This window comes from Phycodurus eques, chromosome 4 (assembly GCF_024500275.1).
Source record: "Phycodurus eques isolate BA_2022a chromosome 4, UOR_Pequ_1.1, whole genome shotgun sequence".
NCBI lineage: Eukaryota > Metazoa > Chordata > Actinopteri > Syngnathiformes > Syngnathidae > Phycodurus > Phycodurus eques.
In genome coordinates, this window is record NC_084528.1 from 23,064,966 (window position 1) to 23,089,672 (window position 24,707).

Consider the following 24,707-nt stretch of genomic DNA (forward strand, 5'->3'; position numbering starts at 1 on the left):
AGGTGCTCTGTCATGAGTTGTTTAACACATCTAGATGTAAATACATAAAATAAAAGCTGGAATTCTGAACTTTTGTCTCATATTCATCTTTTGAGCTGGAAAAAAAAGATTACTCATTTCATTGGTTTTGTGACGCCATGCCTAAATTTAGTCTAATGTAGTAATTTATAAAAACTCTCCTTTTTCTTAATCTATATTACAGAGGGAGGGAGGCATAACATTGTATTGCAACACAGGTTTATGTCGAGACTACGTGACTAAATTTCTCAGTTTCAGGACGTTCTGCTCTCTTCACTATTTACAAATAAAAACATTCCATTCAGTATTGGTTAGTGACTCAGAAGACAAACACGTTGGAAATTAAGTTTTGCTTCCCCCGAGTGGTTGACGGTGGCAAGCTCTATTTGTGGTTTGCATTCATGCCTAATGTAGCCGTTTTACTTTATTATATTCATCAATATTCTTGCTCATTTGTAAATTAATCTATGCTTTTCTGCTCTATGTTTTCCAGTTAGACTATTAAGACAGTCGCTACATTTTCTTGTTTCTCAGTTCAGATAACCATCTCTGTGATGGACACAAGTGTTTTTCTGTCTTACTTTGACGACCCATCCTTTGCTTCTCTCTCCCCACTCCCACCATGCTGCAGACAACAACACTGCTACTACATTTGTTGTTCCGTTGTCTACTTTTCAGGGGTGGTTCAGGTGGTAGAGCAGAACGTGGAAGAGACCGAAGGGTCAGTGGTTCATATCCCGGCTCTGACTGCCTGCTGTCGAAGTGTCTTTGAGCTAGACACTGAACCCGAAATTGCTCCTGGGTCTGATGGACAGATGGGCCAGGTCATTTGGAGATAAGTTGTTTAAAAAAAAAAAAAAAAAAAAATGTAAAACATGGCCAAATAGTTTCATTTAATTTTTAATAAAAAAATCATGCTCATTATTAAATCAAACGGAAACATGAAATCGGTATATAAATTATTATATTTAAAATGGTTTGTTTTATTCGTACTGTATGATTCAATTATAAGGCTGTTTTATTTTATTTGGACTTAATTGAATCATAATAAACCAGCCAAATATTTTATGAAGGTAAAATTATTTTACTGTTTTGTTCCATATGTAAAATAGTTACTTTCAAGAAAATAATCCATGCTTATTTCATTTAAAATTAAAAAATAAATACAAATAATAAATTCAATTAATATTTTTTAATTGGTTTTCCGTTTACTTTTTTTTTTTACAAACAAAAACCAACAACAACTAACCAATTAAATGATAAAAAAAATTGTAAAAAAAAGAAAAAAAAGGACATTTGTGAGGTGTTCAATTGGTGGCGAGCATGACTCTCAGAAGTGGTTCATGTCATTGGCAGTATTTACAGTAAATTAATTTGAATTTAATCTAATTGGTTTTGCATGTGTCAACTTAGAAAGAAAAAGAAGTAGATACCTTATTAAATGTAAAATTTTATTTCAAATACTGCCCAAAAAAAATCCTCTTCGTGACTCCCCACAGAAGTTAAAATTCCTTACTCTGTGAAGTCCTTCCCATGTTTCCCGTGTGTACTCCTGTCATGTAAACCCTTTTCTTTTTAAGAATATGGTTTGTGCTTGAAGCATGGAGACCTCTGGTTTCCCTGCAGTGATGCCAGGGCAGAGTGAAATATATCTACTGTATCTACTTGTGATACGAGAGGAGAACACAACAAGAACGGAGATGAAGGAGATGCTCATTTGTCGTCACGTTTACATTCGGGCATGCGGTCGTCGTGGCTTAACAAGAGACGCCCCCTCTCGATAACCAGTTACAACTCCTGTCGTGGTAGCTTATCACCCACAATTGCTCTTCAACCCAACAGCGAGATGTTAAATTGGCGTTCAAAGTGACGTGGAGGAAAATTCCACACATTTTGGCCTGTGTCACAACAGAGAGAGAAGACGCTGCCACCAAACAAGTTGGAAAATTTGCCTGAATCAGCTGCATTTATACACATGACACAGACTCGAACATGCAGGCCCTTCAAATAGTAGAGGTTCCACTGAATCACACACACATTCACACAGGTCTATTTACAATGTATTCACACACACACACACACACACAACAAGCAGACGTGTACCACCAACAGAGAAACAAATAGGCTGACAGCGTATGGAAAGCCGTTTTGAGTATTTATTTGATATCCAGCTTAAGGTTTTTCTGCACTTTGGCATATTAGTAGGACAACTACGTTGCTAGTTTGGCAAAACAAGTTTACGCACATGTATAAATAGAGTACTATACTGTCATGGCTAAAAACATTGGCACCCCTGTATTCTCTCTCTCTCTCTCTCTTTCTCTCTCTCTCTCTCTCTCTCTCTGTCTCTCTCTCTCTATATATATATATATAAACAAAAACAAATATTTTGTTATTCTGACATTTAACAAATACAAAGAATTTAGGTAATCTAATTTACCTAAAACAGGAAAAGTTTAGTCTGATTTTACGTCAGACAGACGGGAAAAAACAAAAAAGTTTATTTTTATACAGTCATGGCTAAAACATTGCACACCAGGGAGTGCCATTTTTTTTTTAGCATGACTGTATGTGTTGTGATCGTGAGAAAAAAATGGGAGTTAATGAGGAACGCCATGTTAAGCTCAATTCAAGCCATGCGGACATTCCTTAGTTGTATTCATTTTCCTTTGTTTAACCAGGTAAGGCAATTGACAACAGTTTGTCATTTACAATGCTGACAAGGAGGAAATCAAGGGTTCAGTGTCTTGCCCAAGGACAGTCAGTCGGGATTCAAACCGCTGACCCTTCGGTCAGTGGACAAACCCCTACAGTACCAACTGAGTCACAGCCGCCCCACACCTCAAATCGAACCGCAACTATCTGTAAATAAATTATTTTGCCATCAAACGCCCTCAATATTAGCGTCAAAGTCACTCTGTTTGATGTGTTTCTTTTCACAAAATGCTTGTTTTGCCTGGTTTTTGGCCACAAACGAGTGTTTTTGGTAAAACCAAACTATGATCTACTGCTGATTACTAAAGAACGGAAAAAGTTAGAAAAAAAACTTTTTTTGTTTTCCTGGTCAAAGAAGAGACTACTCTTTCTTTTGATAGGCTTGGTCAGAGAACAATATTCTGCGGGTCTTGAAAGATTACTCAAAATGCTCAAAAACAGATGGCGATGTGGGGAACTGCTTTGAAAACGGCTAGAAAGTGAATGAGTTAACATCTAGCGCTTCACGAGTAGTACTTGTCTTGCAGACAAGTGCCGTTTTGCCTCACTAGTAATGTAGTTGTCCTACTAGTATGCCAAAGTTGTCCTACGAGTGTGCAGAAATGTCATAATAGTGGAAAATTTTTCAAGTAAGTCATTCTACTAGTGAGCTTAATTGTCTTACTAGTGAGGACAAAGAGTGGACCAGTACATGGAGCTTAAGATGCATATCAAGTACAGTATATTGCATAAATGCTCAAATGGATTTCTCTATACAATGTTCCTCGGATGTACCTGATCACCGACAGTGCAAACGTTCCCTGAAGGAGGAATGTCATGCACTTTAAATTCGAACTTTGTCAGGACTGCAGAGCAGTTTGACAGGCTTGGGGCGTCTACGATGCGTCCCGACATGTCTATGTGCTCCGGTGAGAAAAGGAGTGTGAGCACACCCCTGCAGGAACGCCGCAGCCTACTTTTATTAAACGGAGCTGGCTGTGCTTGTTATCATGTTGTGGACACGCCAGAGATTATGGAAAGCAGTTTGAGCATTTATTGCATATTCTTGATACACAGTTTAAGGTCCATGTACGAGTATGTTTTACTCGTCAAGTATGACAACTCGCGGCATACTAGTTGGACAACTACATTCATCGGTTAAAAATTTATTTTGTATTAAAGTTGACTGCAAAATCTTTTTTTCTGATTACTGTTTATGAACCGATTATTGTTGTTTATTTGATACTGTTTAATTGACAAAACCAAATCAACTACAGTTAAGCAATTTCACACGAGAGGGAGTGATGTTGTACAGTGTACTCACAAACCTTTTTGAAACTGAGAGCTACTTCTTGGGTACCAATTAATGCGAAGGGCTACTAGTTTCATATACACCTGTGAGGCTGCTTCAGGTTCAAAAAGATCAATTACAGGTGATTCATGCTACAGATGCAAATAACGATTATTTTCGTAATAGATTAAACAGTATTATTTTATGGCATAAATTAGGTTTTGGTTACTGGTTTGGTCCGTATTATCCGTCACAAAATAGGCAAACATTTTGATCATTGTTTTCCAAAGTAAAAGCAGATGTTTGCAAATGTCTCATTTGGATGAAACACAAAGATAATCAGTCTGCTTTCAAGGAGGACCAAAGAAATCTGAGAATATTTACTGTTGAGAGCCTGATATCATAGGAGTTGGACAATTTTAAGTTGAACAATGGTTCTAAATGATTAATCGATTATCAAAATAATTGCCCATTAACGTGATGATCAATGAACTGATTAACTGTGACACCTCTAAGTATCACGCAATTGTCAACAAGTGTACAGTTTTGCCTTACTAGTAAGATGTATTTGTCATATTAGTGACGACGAGAGTGTACTAGTCCATCGACCTTAAGATATCAAGTATATCAAGTAATGCTTGAACAGCTTTCCGTCAAGCATTTATTCCTTGATATCAATCTCAAGGGCCATGTACTAGTACACTAGCGCAGTAGAAGACCCACTGGGGCGCACTACTAGAATGCCTGTATCTAACTAGTAATATTTCTTGCACTACTATATGACACTTCTGGGTTACAAGTAGGGCGACTACATTACTAGTGACGCGAAACCTTTAGTGGGCATTTTGGTACTATTAGTAGGGTCTAGGTCACTACTTGTATGCTACAAATGCCTACTAGTTGGGCCGAGTAGTGTTACTAGTTCAGCATAGTAGTTTACTACCAATCTATAATTGCATACTTGTGGAAAAACTTTACTAGTAAGAGAGTAATTCTACTAGTGTGCTGAATTGTCATTAGTGAAGACAAAGAGCGTACTCGTACATGGACCTTAAGCTGGATATCAAGTACACTGGAACACCGCAAACTCGCGGTTCGGCACTTGCGGATTTACCGATTCAAGAGATTTTTATTCCCATTTTTTTCCATCTTTTGGTTGGAACCAAACCTGAAAACACTTATTGGCGGAATATTCCCGCTTATTCAAGAATTTGATGCATAAAAAAAATATATTTGAAATTATAATGGGCATCAACTATCCACAAATTTACGCAATTTACGGTCGGGCCCAGTCCCTATCCTCCGTGAATAGCTGGGCCCCACTATAATGCTCAAACGGCTTTCCATAAAGCCATTTGAGCATTTATTTGATATCCAGCGTAATGTCTTACTAGTAGGCCAAAAGTGGCACCTGTAGTGGAAAACCTCACGAGTAAGACAGTCGTTCTACTAATGCGCTGCAATGTCTTACTAGTGAGGACAAAGAGTTTGCTAGTACATGGACTTCAAGGATACGGCATAAATGCTCAAATGGATTTTCATTTGCGATCAAACTTCACTTGCAGAAACATTGACAAAGTAGGTTTACTGGAGTCAAATGATCTTTTATGTTGCCTTATTTCATCATCCATGGATGTCTTTAAAACTGCCCAAACTGAAGCAGCACACATGCACGGTGGGCCACAAGTCCACAAAAGATGACGACTCCTGTCATCATGTGACTTAACACTCAACATTTAGGCTAGTGTGCTTTTGAATGATGGATGAGTCTCCAGGACAGACAGTCTGTGAGAATGGATGTAGTAATCATAATGTTCCTCCCACTTGGAAGCTTAATTTCCTGCTTAAAGCACACAACTGAACTGCACAAAGGGCATGCCTGTGTGAGCACAACTGCGAGGAGCATGCGGCCAGTGCAACAGTGCTTGCTGGCTAAAGCAGAAGTCGGATAAAGTTCAGCGACTGGATTGCGCTGCAGATTGTCCGGACAGCAAAAAAAATACAAAACAAAAGAAGATGGTCCCTCTTCCATTAGGATTTCTTATCGGTTACAATCATGCAGTGTGTTTTTTCTAGGGAATAACAAGTAAAGCGACGTGAACTCCCATCACACCCGCGCAAATTTGGTATACGAGCAAGTAAGGATGTGCGCGCGTTCGAACCCCATACCGCATCCTGGAGCATGAAGGTGGATCCTGAGTCCCTGACGCACAACAATCACCAAAATACAAAGTGCACAAAGTCCCCCAACGAAGCCACACACCTGATGGCAACAATCTTGGAACACGGACAGCCAAGGCAAGAGGTGGAGCAGAGTGCACAGTAGGGGGAAGTGTGCTCAGAAGTGGAGGACATCTCCTTCCACCCCACAAACAAGCACATCAACTCAACAAGTCTGCCTGGATGTTGCCTGCAGATGACAGTTGAAGAGGGAGTGGTGGTGGTTGGTGCAACAACGGGGGACAAGGGGCAGGGATACGGGTGAGGCAGGGCGTGGTCTCCTAGTGTGACGTTGAAGGCTAGCCGGCGAGCTTGCTGGTCACCAAGGACGACTTCCTCTGTGGCAGGTCTTGCGGCGTGGGGATGTGATCGCCGGTCACCAGGTTCTTGTCGGGCCCCGCCACGGGAAGCTGCTTGTTCTTCATCTTTGCCTTGGCCATGTTGTAATCGCCGGAGTCGAAGTATTTTTGCTGTGCGACAAGAAAGGCCGGCCATGTTAGCGAACTGCGCTAAGTAAATTTTTTATCACCACATTTGCCTATACGAGAGTTAAAATATTGGAAACAGCATTTGTACACCGCAGCCACAAAGGAAAAACAAACACTTTTTATATTAGACATACAGTGGTACAGTGGACATACGAGTGCCCAAACCTACGAGCTTTCCGAGCTACTAGCCAATACGTGTAGATTTTTTGCTTTGTATTGCAAGCCAAAATTTTAGTTACAAGTGAGCTTCAGATACACCACCGCTCAGGTAAAAGTCGCCTTGCACATTGAGCTGTTAATGGAATGGGACAAACTGTCGAAAGCACAAATTCAAAATGAAAACACTCGCAAAGAGTTCCCCACACTGAACTGAGTGGTAAACGGCCAACCTGACTGACTTCTGCTCCTGACGTCCCTGACGAGGCCACACCCCTTAAAGGAAAACATTAACACATGAAGTATTGTGTGTGTGTTTATGTTCATTTGTTTTTTAACATCCCCTCACACATTGTGCTCATTGTCATCACTTTTCTTCGACACTTATCCGGGAAATTCTATTTTCTCCTCCTGCCTCAGTGAGTCCTTGCTGTTGATTTCCAACAGTGACGGTCATCAAATAATAATAATAATAATAATACAAAAATGAAAAATAGAAAATAGTTAAAAGTCACCTCTCTCATGCTACAAATGTGTCTTACCCCTTTCTGTAGCCGTTTCATGAGAAAGTCAGGGCCGCCGGGCCGCTGACCTAGACAGGGGTACTTGGCCTTTAGCTTGGCTTCCTCGACCTTCACCGGGTTGGCGTTCTTCTCCTGGGAGTCCTGTGTGAACAAATCCACACCCTCATCAACACATATTTCAGTCAACGTGGAGCAAAGAGGGAAACTTTTCACAAACAGCTTACTTATGTGATAGGGGACCATTTACAACCACCCAGAAATTCCAAAGATGTAAAGTACAGCTGGAAGAACATTCCAGGTTGTCGACTCCCAACCACCACATAACATCCATCCATCCATTTTCTATTGCGCTTATCCTTGTTAGGGTGTATAGACAAACAATGGACTGGTTACTAGTTAAGATCAAGGCACATATACTGTAAAGAAATAAGAATTCACACTCACCTTCACAAGTCAACAATTTTAGTCTTCAATGAAGCTAGCGTGTACGTTTTTCGAATGTGGGAGGAAAACAAACAAACAAACAAACAAAAAAAACCTGCACAAGCTCAGGAAGAACATAAAGACAGGAGGCCGAAACTCAAACCCAGAACGGTGCCCTAGTGGTTAGCATAGCTGCCTCACAGTTCCAAGGGTCAGGGTTCAAATCTCCCCTCTGGCCTTCCTGTGTTGAATTTGCATGTTCTCTCTATGCTTGCGTGGGTTTTTCCTCACACATTGCAAAAACATATTAGCTTCGATGAAGAATCTAAATCAGGGCTGGGCAACTTAAATGATGGAGGGGGGATAACAATTTTTCATCTGCTATACCAAGGGTCCACACAGGACCGTACACTTTCTAACCAGATACATGACAAAAATGCCATTTTAAATATGGACAAAATGTGTATATATATCTGTTTTCTTTTTTTTTATATACTTATGCCTACTTTTTCCAGAGGGAAAACCCGTTGCTAAAACGAGCCAGCCGAAATGCGTCCGCTGTCTTCTCTCGTGTTGTGACAAAATCTGAGACCCCCCCCAAAACTCCAACGAGGACTTAACCAGGGGGCGAGATAGTTTTCCAATTATCAAACTGGATTTTTCATTTGTTGGTCAATGACATCTTTATTTCTAAATAGTACAAGGAGTATCGATTCAATTGTGATCTGCTAGTCATTTGTTACAATGCGATTAGAGATTGAGGAGTTAGACGGCGAGTCTCAGCTCTAATAAGAATTTAGTGATTCCGATTCCATTATCGATACTGCTTATCGATCAGATTCCTGATCGGCTTGCTTATCGACTTTCATTGGGTGATGGAATAATACAAATAGTATATGATACCATTATCATTATATTTATCATCATATGACATGATAATGACAATATTTCCTGTCAGGTTCATGTTAAATTTGACATTTTCATGTACTGTTTACACTACGTTATAAGCTACAGTGACATAATTAACACCAATTTCCAGTTCTTAAGGCAACCGAGGGTTTTGAGTGGTTTAGCGAGTGGTTTAGCGGCTGTTGCACAAGACAAACGAGTCTGATAAGCATCGGGTGGCGAGTGACACCAGTCACCTGGGCCAGCAGGACACACCTAGTACGGCTCAGGTTAGAGGTTTTGTTCCATTGTTTTGCTACTTTGAGACAATTGAAGAATATATAAGGTGGTGTTTAGCTGTTCGAGTCCAAGCAGATCTTAGTGCAAGCGAGTCTTGCTTGTTCTGGGATTAAACAAGTGACTCAGGAGGACACCGAAGCCAATGAACCAAGTCCCCAAGCGATTATAGGGTGGGGTTTGCTGGTCTGAATCACTCTGATCCATGACGAGAAACTTCCTGGGCAATATGATCTATCATCAAGAAGCGTTAGACCGTGTTATGTGGTAGAACATGAAGATACTGACGTCATTGTACCACTAAAATCTCACCACACACTTGATTATGAGATTCAACGAAGGTTATGTTGCTAGTAAAATGACACTGAAGGTTTTCTTTAATGAAGGCTGACAACAGTAAAGACTACAGAGAGTTCAGTGTCCATAACAAGGCGACACCAGCATGGATGCATTGTGCTAGACAATAAATCTCACCTAGTTTTTAAATATTCATCTTCATCATCATTACCATTGCTTTTACTACGTATGGTGACAATTGTCCCTTAAGGCTCATGGCGCATAGGGTAAGATGTTCCCAGGAGGGTAGTCCAGTATGCAGGTTCACTATGCGCTGAGAGTTCTGAGTTTACTTCCCCTAAACTCAAAAACTGGGATCATTTAGGTCCAGAACAGCTGAACTGAATTAGTTCAATAACGTCTGATTATGCTCACCTTGAGCTAAAATTGTCCACAGCCACAATCAAAATAAATCATCAATGGAGCCCTGATATGTCGATTCACCATGGAAACGTCAAGTTACTTACTTCCCCCTTGGAATTGGAGGTGCTAATGTGGGTAAATAGTGATATGAAAATACATTCTGTAAAAACAACAACAATAAGTAACACTGTTGTGACAGTGAAGGAAAGAGAAGCAATTGATGCATGAGTGATTGTGGAAATTTCAATGCATTACTATTTGATGCACATATAGGAATATATTTTGAATAACACCTGATTTTCATTTATGTGCAATCCAGCGTCTAAAAACGTACTTGGAAGTCGTTTAATTAAATATTGATTGATTATTATTTATTTTATTAATATTTATTCATTAAGACAGTCAAGGTATATTTTGCTTGGCCATGATTGGACCTCCCTAAGATTTTATTCATACTAATTGACATTAACTAATATAGTAAATATGCTTTGCAGACTGATAGATGTTATTTACATTATTTATCATCTGTTTTTGAATGTATTTGGATCAGGGCATTTTGTAGCAGCATATTGAGATATTTTGTCTGTCTTCAAAAAGGTTCTATTTAAGTGACTTAATTAATTATTTAACAAGAGAGTTAATTACTTCTTTACACAGGGCCAGTTTGCTTTTTATTTTAAAAATGCATTTTGTTTACTTGACATTAAAGTGGAAGAATTATGCAAAAAAAATAAGAACTGGAGAAGGGGCAAATACTTTTTCACAGTAATGCACGTGCTACTAGTGAGACAAAATTGCACTAGATACCAACTATGTGCTACTAGTACTACCCGTGACATTTAGTGCTTCCCTAGTAGTAATGGGGGCATCTTGTATTAGTAGCACAAAGATGTCAACGAGTTAAGTTTTGTCTCACAAGTAACTTGTGGTTGTCCTAATAGTATGCCAAAGTTGTCCTACTAGTGGGCTGAAATATGATGACAAATGTGAAAAAAATACATAACTAGTAAAACAGTCATTGAACTCGTGTAACCTACTAGTTCTCAGACGGCTTTCCATAGGGCTGAGTGTCCATAACAGGGCAATACCTGCATGGATTGGACTATTTAAAAAAATAATTTCCCTTGCTTTGACATGGTTTGGTGGCAGTTATAGCTTAAGGATCATGGCTAATGAGAAAATAGGTCACAAAAGCTTACTAGCATTGTGTTTTTGTTGTTGTTTTAGGGGGGAATACAACTTTTAAGACAATGAAAGGCTCCAGGAGGACCAATGAGGCCTGGGTAGCCGCAGCTCGCCAGCCAATGACACAAGAGACCATCTTATGTTGTTGCTGCAGCAAAAACGAAGCACTTTGGAGCACAACAAACACCGTTCCGTGCAGCTAAATAGGGAGCAGTTTTAACAGTCCGCAGCAATCAACGTGACAACGACGTCACACGAGCTTGTGCTAGCTTGACGTTAGCCACCCCTGGCTAGCCTAGCACGCGGTAGGTTAGCCCACAATAGATCAACAGCAGCCACAAACCCACCTGTTTTTCGTCCTCGTAGTCCATCTGAGTGTCCGAGTCCAGGTTCTCTGACGACATTCTGTGAGTGTGACGGGACGAGCGGGTGGTCCGGTGGCCAGAAAAGCCAAAAATATTGTTTAAAAATAATAAACAATGAAGGTACTGTTTGACGTACCTGAACACAATCTAATCTCTTTTCTGGAGACACGACTGCTCCCCAACAAAAATGGCGTGGACATAAATGACATCATCGATAGAGGCGTGTCGTAATGATGAAGGACACATACAGTAGCCAATGGTAAAGCATAATTTGCCCGGACAGGAAGATGATTGACAACCTCTTTGTCAAATCGACAAGCAACGTTGAATCTGAAGGCATTGCGGACGCGTCCACACAATTATTTAAAAAAAAGAAAAGAAAAAAGTACCATACGAAGATTCACTTTGATTTACATATTGTTCTTATCTATTTCATGGGGGCATCAAATCAAATATAATGAAGAGACATGGTGATATACATGTCATTATCTTGTACTGCCTGAAAAAAAAGCAACGCCCCTATTTCTTGATTGGCTATTTTTACTGTCAATCACACACGTTAACGGCAGCCGGTTTTTTTTTCACATTCAGCGTCTGGCTCACCGATTAGCAACAATTTTCAACTAGATTAACTCTTTGTACTGGTAAAATTCACCATCCTAGTGTGACAAATCTTTCGTGTGTGTGTGTGTTTATTTTTAGCTAAATATACAAATGCTGCATTAAATTACAGCCTTATTTTTTAAAGATTTGCTGTGATAGCTAGCTATTTTACGTGCAAGCTAATTCATTTGCTAATCTAACGCAATCCAACTAATCATCCTCAAGATTAAAATCTTGATTTTTCTTCCAGATTTTTGCTTAGAGAAGACATGGCATGTGTGCAACAAGTGAGGACATCTAAGGTAAATGGAATCAATAACATGACTTCATGTTTCACAGCAATGTCTGTAAATGACCAAATCTGAAATGAATAATGAAAACTGATGCTTTTTTGACCGTTTTAGCAGTACTATTAAATCTACAACACATTATTCAAGTGTGTATACAAATGTATATTCTAAAGTGTTGTAAAAAAAAATTATAGTGAAGTGATACAGTGCAATACAGTAATCACCCCATAAGTGAAAATCCGCAATGTAGAAATACAATCCCCTATTCAAATACAGCCAAGGCATGTTTTTATAGTATTTACAGGATGTAATTTTTTAAAGGTCTTTAAACACCTTCTAAACAATACAAACACATTTAAACATATATATTGAGAGTGATAGCAAGAGCAATGGATAACAAAAATATTGTGCAAACAGTAAAAAAAACTTGTAAAAACTGTAATTACACTTAAAAAAAAATCCGCAGTATAGCAGGAATGCGAAGGATGAACCGTGATATAGCAGGGGATTACTGTATGTTGAACAGTGTTGCCAAGGTTACCTTGAAAAAATAACCTAGTTACTTTACTGATTACTTGATCTTAAAAGTAACTTATGAACTTTACTGATTACTTAATTTACTTGGTAATGTAGACCACACAAGAATAACTTAAATATGAGTGTAGTTGAAGCCACATTAAATGAGCAACTTCGTGCAGACTGACATGCCAAATAGCCTCCTCAATATATACAAGCACACCATTCTAAGTACACTTATTGTTCATGTAAGAGAGAAGGAAGAAAAGGAGAAAAAGCAGGTCTGAGGTGGAAGCAAGGAGGTAAGAAAGGCAGAAAAGCAGATGTAAGTGACTAAAAAAAGTATGCATGAAAAAAGACATGTAATGGAAGGAGTGAAGGAAGGCAGAAAAATAGGTTTAAGTGAAGGAAGGAAATAAACAGGTATGAGGGGAAGAAAAGCAGGAAAGGGGTCAGAAACTTTGAGGGAAGGAAGGCTTTCAGGAAAGAAAAGTTGACAAGAAATAGAACAAAATGAAAAAAATTTCAAGTATACATACTCTGGGCCCACGTGTATAACACAGCAAAGAAAAGACAGTTGTAGTATGATTGGCATAAAACGTGTATAGTCTGGTGGGTTTGTCTGAATAAGCAAGTTTATGTTTGTCCCACAGGACACTCAGGTTTTTCCCAGTCAGGTTGAGTCCGAGCTGCAGTCTATCTCTGTCATCAAGAGTCTTCTGGCCATTGGTGTGTCAGGCATCATGTACCTGCGAGGAATTTTTCCAGAGAAAGCCTACGGGAGCAAATATGTTGATGGTTGGATGTCAGCCTTTCTTCATTAGTCTCTTATGCTTTTACTCCTCAAGAAAGGAGGAGCAACCTCAATAAAATGGTAAATTTTTCATTACCAGTATATTTACAGTCCATATCAACAAGTTTCTTCCCACAGATCAGCGAGTGATGATCCTCAGAGAGGAGCGCAGTTGTCCCGGTGCCTGTCAGATTGTTGAGTGGTAAGCGTCTGCATCTTTCTTCTTACAAACAAGAGGCGGGTCAATATCACTACAGCATGCCTTTTGTCTCCTCATCAGAATTACTCAGTCATCATCAAATGTCTCCGAATAATAAAATTCAGAGGCCTTAATATAACTGGCCAAACATTTGCACACATACTAGTACAATGATAAGTCTCTTTAAATGTTTTTCCTCAATTTCATTACTTTTTTTTTTTGCATTGGCTGTACATGATTTTGGCATGTCCTGCACACTCCTCTGCTAACTACAGCCTGTTCAATAAGTGGTTGAATGATACAAAATATTTTTTTACATGATTTTATTGTCCACAACAATTTATTTGATTGAGTCATTTTCATCAGGTATATTCTATTTTCCTGATCATATTGAATATTTGGCATATGTCCCTGAAATTGCTGTCCAACCTGTCATGATTGGTAACTGCCCCATAAGGGCCTTTCTTATTGGCCTGGAGACTAGTTGGCAACCTGATGACGACTCGATTCTCCGCTGTTTGCAGAGATGTCTCCTCTAGTCTCCTGGAGACTAGCTGCACTGCCAGGGAGTTGCGGTGAAATTGAACATGTTTGATTTCATAGGAGACCTTTTGGCGACTCCTTTCTATGCTCACTCGAGAGGAAAACCTAGCTTAATCTCACAAAACAGCTATAAATCATCACCAAAATCTATATGGACATCTCTACTTAGTGGATGCCCACTTCAGCCTCGATAAACTATCAGAACGATCGCCTCAATATTTTGGATTTTATGGAGGTTAAGCATTTTCCTCTCCATATGCTTACAATATATAAAAAGCTTAACCTTGCTTAATGTCACAAAAACTGCCATGAGTCGTCACCGAAATTTAGATTGACAATCCTTATCTGATTTAATGAGCCATTCGGAGTCTCACAGTATGTACATGTAACGTACGTACGTATGTGTTGGTGTACTTAAGACTTGCACAGATTTGAGACACTCAACTCAGTTTTGTTTATGGAGCACTTGGAAAAACAGTCACAGCTATAACAAAGTGCTGCACATAAAGATTGAACATGAATAGAATAGAAAGCCTTTATTATCATTTTATGGCACAGATATAATGAAAGTGGGGTTATAAAAACATAAATCACCACCAATAATAAAACAGTAATAATGACGAGGATATGGTACTGTCAGGATCAATGTTCTGACGGTTCGATTGTTTCTTGGTCCTGAGCTTCGTGATCGCAGCGGCTGGCAGTGGATGGACTGGCCGGAGCCAAGCGGCTGAACTATTGAATATACACTACCTATTACACAACCCCACGTTATCACACGTTTAAAGAATTAGGTTATTTTTCCATCAGATGGCGCCCCAGTAGCTTGAAACAGACGGACACCGGAATTTTTTATGCTGCCTAATCTTTCTGCCCAAAATGCGTAATGTGTTGGAGTATATTTGATCAGTTTTTAAACTAACGGACTTTGCTCGCTACTTGCGGTTGTTTTGAGTACCACTTTCTACTACCATTTCTGCAGATTTCGTACGTTAAATCCGGAGTATGTTGGTTCTGGGACCTTTAAATAGATGTTTTACTGTATATTCATTATTTGGACAATCACATCACCAAGTGTGCCATTCTCTGAATGGGACAATGACATCACCAAATGTGCCCTGCTCTGAATGTCTTGCTCATAACGTGTTGTCTTGCTTCCTTTTGAAGGATTGTGGGATGTTTTGACGCCATCCAGATGAAATATGTAAGACACATTCAATGATGTGCATTGTTTAGGATAAAGATTTGTCATGTAATCTTGGAAATTAGTTCACATTTTGACATCTTGCATTGTATCAATCGCATTTGTTATTCCCTCCCAGCTACAGACCGTCATTATGTCTGTAAGTATGCTTGCTTGTTTGTGTGAAATTCTTAGGTATACCATATGTATTATGGTAACTACTATAATTTCTAGTGTATAATACACTCTCGAGTATCATACTCACACCTAAAATCCACCCCAAGTCAGGAAAACCCTTCTATCTATGTCTAATGCACACCATTGATTTGCTGCTATCCATGCTCAAAATGTGAATTATTATCTGTATTTTATTAGGTTTTTCCATCCATCCATTTTCTGAACCGCTTATCCTCACTAGGGTCGCAGGCGTGCTGGAACCTATCCCAGCTGTCATCGGGCAGGAGGCGGGGTACACCCTGAACTGGTTGCCAGCCAATCGCAGGCCACATACAAACAGACAACCATTCGCACTCACATGCACACCTACGGGCAATTTAGAGTCTCCAATTTATGCATGTTTTTGGGCTGTGGGAGGAAACCGGAGTGCCCGGAGAAAACCCACGCAGGTACGGGGAGAACATGCAAACTCCACACAGTCGAGGCCGGGGATTGAACCCGGGTCCTCAGAACTGTGAGGCTGACGCTCTAACCAGTCGGCCACCATGCTGCCTTATTAGGTTTTTCAAAGAAATATTCTGCTCTGTGTGCATGCACTGTCCTAATTCAGATTTTTTTGTTATACAGTAGTATATTTAGTCTTACTGGGTATGTTGCGACTGGGTGGCATGTCGGATGTGCCTTGCGGTGAGTGGGCAGGTACAAAATAGTCGAGTGCTCCCCTCGGAGTCCACAGTGTGGATGCATCAAGTCGTTGGTATATAGTCCACTGGTCGTTGTTTTTTTTTCCTGGTCATTGTTTTGCAAGATGCTAGCAGGAAGCTAGCAGCTGGACGAGCTAGGCGTGGGAGTTAGCAGCAGGAGATAGCTAGCTTAAGTAGCAACACAGTAGCGATCCAAGAAGGAATGAGTTCTGAGTAAAACGTCTTAAAGGCAGCCAAGTGGCGTTGCGGTGTAAAGTAAGCAGTAATTTACCAGATATATAGTAAAAGTGTAGCTAGCGTGTTACACTGTACCAATGTTACGTGTTACGTATGTGACCCGGAAGTTCATTCATTGGTGCCCGAGAAGACGTCATGATTCTCGGGTGTGCGGTGGAAATTTACTGAATTATATATAAGTTTGCAACATTAAACATTACATATCATATTGAAATGAAAGTACACCTTTTTCACAACCCCAAGGTACTGGGATACATTTTTACAATGTGAAAGAATGTTTTCATTTTCCTCATATCTATGTATAATGTGCTCTATACTTGATAAATTCTTTGGGGGGAAAATACGCATTATAAGCGAGAAATTACAGTAATTTAAGACAGATGTTTGGATTATATTTTCTTGCCCTTCTGAATCAATGTCAGTAGTAATTTTACTGAAGTTCTTGCACTCTTGCAGGTCTCCTCAGACCCTGATGATCCGCAGGTAACGTGCTTCCAGCGTGATGACCCAACAAAAAACAATGTTGAACACTTAACAGGATTCCTGCACGTGTTATGGGTCTGCTTTCAGAAAGTGACAGAGTTTTATCAATTCAGGATTCAGTACAACACAGAAGGGGCACAAATGGACTTTGAGAGGTGGGTTTCGTCATTAAAAACGAATCTGTTTTTTTGTTTTGTTTGTTTTTTTATCGGGAACATGACATACTGTAAAAACATGCAAGATAACCAGACCTGTCCACTGTCTGCTCTTTCTTGTTCTCCTTCCTTCAGCACCCAAAACAAGAATTTTGTCACGTCGTTTGGCAGCACGAAGAAGGCCAGCAGCCTGCTGGTGAGGAAGCTCTACACGCTTATGCAGAACCTCGGCCCTCTCCCCAACAAAATCTTCCTCAACATGACGCTGACCTACTACGATGCTGGTAAATGGCTCCAGGGCGATGTTTGTGCCAAAGGTTATGACAATATCTACGGTGCAAGAACAAACTGTTGTTTTAGGTTGGCTTACTGACACAACAATAACAAGCATCAGTATACAGTGTTGCCTTGAGATTAGAGTGATCTGCCTTCTAAGTTTTTCGAGGTACGAGCCATCATTTGGCTGCTTGTTTGCTTCGACTTATGAGCACAAACTTGAGCAGTGAACTCAACTCAATTCACTATTAGCTGCAGTTTGGCAGGTAGTGAATAATTCTTCATAAGAGGCTTCAAGTTGATACATACCCCTCTCAGTTGAGGTTTTCTGTCAAACTAAACAAAAAACAACCAAAACAACTCTGCCTTAAGAATGCCCCCGCTACCTTAATGCTAACCCATAATGGGCAAACACCTTTGGCGGGCTATTGGATGGCATCGATAGTTGTGGTGTGATAACCCTTAAAGCAACAGATATTTAAACTTAAACGGTAGAGCAGCATGACAGACAATATCACAATACTCACAATTATATTATTTCTTCTTTGTGCAAATGGCTGATATTGCAGGTGACTGAATTCTTAAGAGTTGTGGTGACTTACTCGTTTGGGTCTGTATTACTATATTAAATTGCCCCCCACCCCAATGGCCAAGGCGGGCACACCAGAAGGAGAGCACAATGAATTGAATTGTAACATTAAATCATGATGAAAATATTTTTTTAATTATTTACAACCTATTTGATAATGTTATTCCTCTGTTTTGATAAAGTACAATATTATAGATTGATATTTTCCTGATTAAACAAAATGAATTCAAATTTTTTTTTTTTTTTTTTTTTTGGGGTGGCTGGGAGGGATTAATGGCAATTCTATTCATTTAAGTGGCAAATAAAATTATATTTGAGATGTGTGTTTTGAGTTACGAAAATACGAGCATGGTCTCAGAACGAATTAAACTCGTACCTTACGGCACCACTTTATTAGCAAAAGAAAATTCATTCATAAAAATAAAAATGAGAACATACTGTATGGTACTAGGTTCAAAACAGATAACAAAATGGTCTCATTTTCTTTCTTTTTTTTAATCAGATGTGAAGATGAAACCACATGCAAGTGGTCTCTCACAGACACAGTTTGAGAAATAGCTAACAAAAGATTTACTTGGTTGTTTAATTTCACACTTGATGGGAGGACAAGCACTCCAGAAACAACAACTTATATGACATAAAAGTGTACTGTATCACCTATGCACTTACCATGTTTTTTTGCTATATGACTGTACATTTCTCTTTAGCTTAGCTGTTAGCATGACTTCTCCTTCTTCAGCTGTTCTCTCTTCTTACTCACTGTCGCATGATTAGCTTCTTACGCTTCATCCTACTTGAGTGATAATGATACCTGCTGGAAGGGTGGGAGCAGCCTCACAGGCTGCAAGGACAGTGTTTAGCCGCGCTAGCTAGCCGGCCGCAGCACATGGCTGGCGGAACCAGTTAGCTTAGAACCTTGCATTTCTCCAGTAGTTCCCGAGAAGATGGGAAATCCACATTTGAAGTAGCACTGTAACAAGGGGCTGGAATTTTCTTAAAAAAACAAAAACAAAAAAACAAAAACATGGAATGAGCACTTCAAAGGCCTCTAAAATCCTACATCACAAAAAAAATTCACAAAAAAACAACAACAATTGATTACTAAAGTAATTGACCTATTCTACTGCCCAAACCGCTCTTCTTGTGAATAAAGTTCCGTTTGCGCTATTTAAGTGGAGCTTTTAGGGTAAGTGACGCATAATTGGGACACGGTAATTATGACGCATCGACTTGGAGTCTCTCAGAATTTCGGCCCGTATGAGCTTATTGGTTTATATTTTTCACTAAATTTGTCAGTCAATTGAAAAAAAGGTTTCCGAATAGCAGATGAAATATGAAATGTTGAGAAATGATAAAGTTCTACTGTTTTAGTCTAATTTGAAGGCATTTTTTGACCACATTTTCTTTAGGTGATATTACTCAAAAACGTTCCCCAAAAGGCCTTTTTTTTTTTACAAAAAAGAGCTACATTTCTCTGGAACCCATCATTTTGACAGATTGTCAATTTTGGGAAATCTTGTCAGGTTGCTAATTGAAGCCATTGTAACACCGAGGTAAATACGATGATTTCATCCACAAGCATTGTCACGATTTGTCGGTAGTCTACGACCTACAGTATACTGCACACCCCTATTTCAAAGGTCAAATTAAGTTCACCTGTGGAGGTACATTTTAGGTTCAGCCTTAAATTTAATCCAAAAACCCAGTATCGCTTTTTGTGTCTCCTTTAAAATCAGTTTATCTATGTGCTGCACACAACATCAACTTTGCGCAAACTCTGATTTAAACACTGTGTGCTCGTCTCGTCGTCCGCAGTAACGCCGCACGACTACCAGCCACCTGGCTTCAAGGAGGCCGATGGCGACATGCTGGTATTTGAGCGGGAACCGGTGAGACTGACCATGGGCGAGGTGGTCACACCCTTCCACTCGCTTAAACTGGACATGGCCACCGAGAGACACAGGCTGGAGCCGGTGAGTGCCAGTCACGCGAGCATCACTTCACACACCGCCGGCCGTGACCAACAGTCATATAGCAGGTGCTTCCTGTCAACAGGTGGAGGAGAACCCTGGCGGGAGAAACAGATGGCTTCTCAAGGTAAAACGTGATGGGAGCCTGTCAGAGGTGAGCTCTCACACACTCTCTCACACTCACACAGAACAATCACATGTTCTCTCAGTCTGTCCCTCACTTACACACACACACACACACACACATATACATCATGAATGAAAAACAATAAACCTCTACTGTATAGTTGCTAATGCCCCCACCTTTAGAGGTCTGTGATTGAAGATGTGGATGACACACCCAAAACGGACAACACAGACAACAATGGTAAAGTCCTGCTTGCTATTACTATTATTATCAATAATTAGGGCCTGTGCAGCAGGTGGTTAAGGCCCTTTTTCGTATTATTTTTATTACTATTATTAATTGTTCTTTCAAATGAGTGACCTTTTTGGCGGCCTCAACAAGCCTGAAAACTCACCAATTTTTGCTAGCGTCAAACTGTATTTGAGTCCCAAAAACAACAGCACAAAAACTCACTCTTTAGCACTTAGTAACAAAAGAAGTAACAAAACAATGGTTTCAAGGTTAAGGTTTTTCCCCTTCTTTCATCAGCACAAGAAATTGAGCTGAGGTGCCATGAGAAGATGGACACTTGTGAGGTCACCACAGTGAGTTGAACATTATCATCATCACTGCATACACTGTTGTTCAATCAACAACAAAAGGATGATTGACAAGAAATATAGTTTAGCTCCTCCAAAGGGGTGATGCGAATTTTATATTTCAAACTCAGTAATACTCCGTTTCATTGGCTGTGAATCCTACGGTAGCATTAGAGATAAATAGAAGAAGAAAAAAACATCAGCAAAGAAAATTAAAGTAATAAAACAAATAATTAGTGGGGGAAACAAGGAGAAATTAGTGATACATTGTCAATGTTGATGAACGAAATAGTTAAAAATGTAAATGAAAAGTGGCAACAAAAATGCATACTTGGAAAGATAGCTAAATAGATGTGTAATTCAAAACTGGTAAGAAGAAGTGTTCTTCTCAGATGGAGGCCGTCGTGCTAAAGAGGACTTGCGACATGGAGGCAGACGTGATGACCACCAGGAGTGGACGCATCATTCAACACTACACGGTTAGTGGACTCCTCGCATTTTCCCTTTGCTGTTACAGCTAATCTAGCTAAAGAATTTCATGTTCCGGTACGCCTAGAAGAGGAGTGTTTTTGTGTTACATTAACTAAACAGTTTAGATTTAGAACATAATGCTTTGTGTCAGGATTAAAGCAAGAGGCCACAAAGGTTCGTGTGTAAGAATTAAAGGTGAAGGCTAAAAAGATGTGTGTGTCAGCTTTAAAGCTGAAAGTCCTCAGTGTATTGTGTGATCACAAAGTTATGTGAAAGAATCAAAGTTGAGGCCATAGAAGTCTGTTTAAAAATTCAAGCAAAAGACCATAAAGGTTTCTGTATCGAATTAAAGCAGAAGGCTACAAATGCCTGTGTGAAATTTAATCAGAAAGCCACAAAGGTTTGTAGTAAGAATTAAAGCAGAAGACCAAAGAGGTTTGGTTTAAGAATTAAATCGGAAGGCCACAAAGTCTGTGTGTAAGAATTAAAGCTAAAATCACCAAAGTCTGTGTGTAAGAATTTAAGCAGAAGGCCACAAAGGTTTGTGTGTAAGAATTAAACCCAGAGGCTACGAAGATCTGTATGTAACAATTAAAGAAGCAAAGGCTGCAGTGATTCTATATTAGAATAAAATAAGAAAACGACAGGTTTGTCTCTTAAGAATTAAAGACACAAATGTTTGTGTACAAGGTATAATGCTGAAGGCCTTAAAGGATTCTGTGTAAGAATTAAAGCCAATGGCCAAGACAGGGAGGTTTCTGCAGATAACCAAAGCTGTTAATAAGACTGTCAATTAAGATTAAGACAAGTGCATGATCTTTAAAACAGTAATTCTGAATGAGCCTAACACAGGTGCATGTTTACGTTAGCAGCAGACAAAGGGAACGATGAACGCCAGGAAGCAAGCAGCTATTAAGAAAAATACGGTGAGAAGCATGCATTCTTAACTTTATGAACGTGTGTTAAGGTTCTGTGTTACACATATGTTGAATAAAAAGGCAAACACTGGAAATAAAGCAGCTTTTACAGCAAGATCACGACGAGAGCTCACCATTGCGAGGGCGTGCGAGGCACGCTCATGAAAACCTCTGTTGTGTTATGGATGAGTCACTACTCATCGCTGCCTGCACAGTGGGATGTCAGTTCAGTTTTTAAAATGTTGTCTTTTTGCTCTCAACAGGTTTGTCAGTACGAAATCCCCAATAGTCAGGAGACACCTCGGAAGAAACGCAAGTTCAGCGAGTCCAAAGACAACCTGTGAGCCAAAACACACTTGCCTCCCTTTTAAGTTTGTCAATGTTCAACTGTGAGGTACTTTAAAATGACACACATGGTCTTTATTGTTTCAGCAGCATGTTGTTCAAGGTTAGAAGAGTTTTTTATTTTAGATTCAATTCATGTTGTAATTATTTGGATTCTTGCTTTGTTGTAGATCCATTTTAAATGTTGACCAAACAAGTTTGACTTGTGCAGATAAGGACTGGAAGTCCAATAAAAGAGAATTCACTGACTATATATTTACTTTTAAGAATGGAGGCTGAGCTACTAGTTAACCCATTCAATGCTGTACAACTACATTTTTCAGTGGATAGGTGTGGGAGAGCTTCTCGTCGAGTTCATCTGTAAGATTCAAACAAACAAACAAACAAAACAAACCATAATAGTGAATGCCAGTAGACTACGTCGTTGCATCGCTTTGGATTTGGTTTTGAATTGAAGCTATAGATTAGCTTGTCACGTTGATTATGAGGGAGAGAAATGCCAACACAGAAGACGGACAACTTAAGGCACCTGAGTGCCTAAGTTTCTGCTCAATGGGTGAAACCACACTCTGCTGAAAAATGGATGCTACTTCATCTAGCAACTTTCTTATGCCTAAACATCCCTACTTGTTTGACCCATGAAAATGTATCAACTTAAAGCTTCAAGTTGCAAGACTCTGTCCTACCAGGTCGTCACGGGGATTTCCATGTTGCAACGAATGATGTTAGGGACTCTAAATAATGACACCTAGTTGTTCTATAAATTGAGGCATCCAGGGAAAATTCATTTTCAGAGTGTAGGCATAGCTAACTAGCTAACTGCATGGTGTAGTGGTACAAATGGGAATAGTAATAATAACTAAGTAACTTGCAATTGCACTAGATGACCACTGAAGCTAACGAAGGCACTCAGGTTTTTAAACAATGGAGGAGGGGTGACTCATGATGGACACCTGAGTGCGTCACTGGGTGCCGTTTAAGCCGCGCCCTAAGAATCCCATAAAAATTAAATGGTGAAAAAAAGTTTAATGCTGTATCTCCACAATTCAGTACTATAGTTTTTAGTCTTTGCACATTTTCAGCAATTATCTTCAAACATATATAATGTATTTAGAAACAAATCTATGAGCTGTATCTCCACAATTCAGTACTATAGTTTTTAGTCTTTGCACGTTTTCAGCAATTATCTTCAAACATATATAATGTATTTAGAAACAAATCTATGATTTCACTTTACAGGGTCTTGGAAATTGGATTCTGGTAGAAACTGTAGTCCAACACTGTTGTTTTGCTGGATGCTGCATGTCTACACTGAACATGCGTGAACATGTTCTTAGTTTTTACCAGAATTTTCTAAGCTATTTTATCCACATCCAGTCCCAACCTGGCTTCTGTAAACAGCCCTTCAGTTTGCACTCTGTGCCAGTCAGCAAGCACAAAACTCACTAAACTCATAGCATTTGCATGTGGAGTGATGGAAATGAAGTCGTTAAGTGAAAGTGGATTATATGCGAGCACAAGTGACCTTTGGGCCCGTCAGCAGCCGAGCTGTGTGTTTTTAATCTCCTATTGTTTTCCCGGACAGAGGGACATTTGCTGATAGACTGCCCAAGCCTGCTGCCGATCAATACCGCAGCAAGCCTTTGTGATGCATACCCAAGCAACCCCTTAGCTGTCTGGAGACGGGAGGGGGTGTGGACGTGGGGGGGTGCGTTGGGGTGGGAGGGGAACGACGACTCCATGAAATGGCTGCTTACGGCTTAACGCAGGCATTGTGTGGAGCGCTGCATTTATTTTATTGTCTCTCAGCGTAGTCGTGCCATGTTATTAAGGAGAGAGGCATAAAGGAAAGGGTGTGATACAACAAAGAAATAGTTGCACATCTTTGTGAGGGGTGAAGTGCAACACAACTACACAACCCCCAGTGTGCTTGTAGAATAGAATAAGACTTTATTGGACCCGGCACAGGGAAATTCCCAGTTTTACAGCAGCAAAGTGGATGCTACAGGCACACTAGAAGAAAATGTATATGTACAAATCTACAACATCAACAGTGTATGTGGCAAACTGTAGATGAATAAATAGATAGTAGATAGGAGCTACTGAATGTGAACACCAGCAGTAGTCAGCAGCATTTTATGTACCCCCCCCAAAAATACTATACATGTATCGATAAACGGTCAATACAAAAGGTGCAATACAGAAGTGAATGTGAGCAGCAGCAACAATAGTCACCACCAGCGGACAGACAACTGGTCCTCAAAAGTGCATACCTTGGACACCTGGTCTTCGCAATAAATTAA

The 24,707-nt window shown here is 39.7% G+C and overlaps 2 protein-coding genes across 6 annotated transcripts; one reads left to right on the forward strand and one right to left on the reverse strand.

Annotated features, from left to right (window-relative positions):
* Positions 1-1,315: 1,315 nt before the first annotated feature.
* ensab (endosulfine alpha b) lies at positions 1,316-11,435 on the reverse strand. The gene is made up of 3 exons (XM_061674705.1): positions 11,231-11,435; positions 7,410-7,532; positions 1,316-6,693 (listed from the first exon to the last, which is right to left on the reverse strand). Exons 1-3 carry the CDS (start codon positions 11,285-11,287, stop codon positions 6,523-6,525), a joined length of 351 nt encoding a protein of 116 aa, XP_061530689.1. The 5' UTR covers positions 11,288-11,435; the 3' UTR covers positions 1,316-6,522.
* Positions 11,436-11,825: 390 nt separating this feature from the next.
* Positions 11,826-22,608, forward strand: hormad1 (HORMA domain containing 1). 5 transcript variants are annotated; one of them, XM_061675713.1, is made up of 15 exons: positions 11,826-11,892; positions 12,102-12,153; positions 13,311-13,455; positions 13,589-13,652; positions 15,360-15,396; positions 15,515-15,535; positions 16,950-17,131; positions 17,267-17,415; positions 19,812-19,969; positions 20,052-20,120; positions 20,276-20,333; positions 20,622-20,677; positions 21,064-21,150; positions 22,012-22,068; positions 22,323-22,608. In XM_061675713.1, the coding sequence occupies exons 2-15, from the start codon at positions 12,121-12,123 to the stop codon at positions 22,401-22,403; spliced, it is 1,197 nt and encodes a 398-aa protein (XP_061531697.1). In that variant the 5' UTR covers positions 11,826-11,892; positions 12,102-12,120; the 3' UTR covers positions 22,404-22,608. The 5 variants fall into 5 exon arrangements, with proteins under 5 accessions (XP_061531697.1, XP_061531701.1, XP_061531699.1 ...); XM_061675717.1 differs by having other exon boundaries at positions 11,835-12,153; positions 16,950-16,976; positions 17,064-17,131; XM_061675715.1 differs by having other exon boundaries at positions 11,835-12,153; positions 22,015-22,068.
* The last annotated feature ends 2,099 nt before the right edge of the window (positions 22,609-24,707 follow it).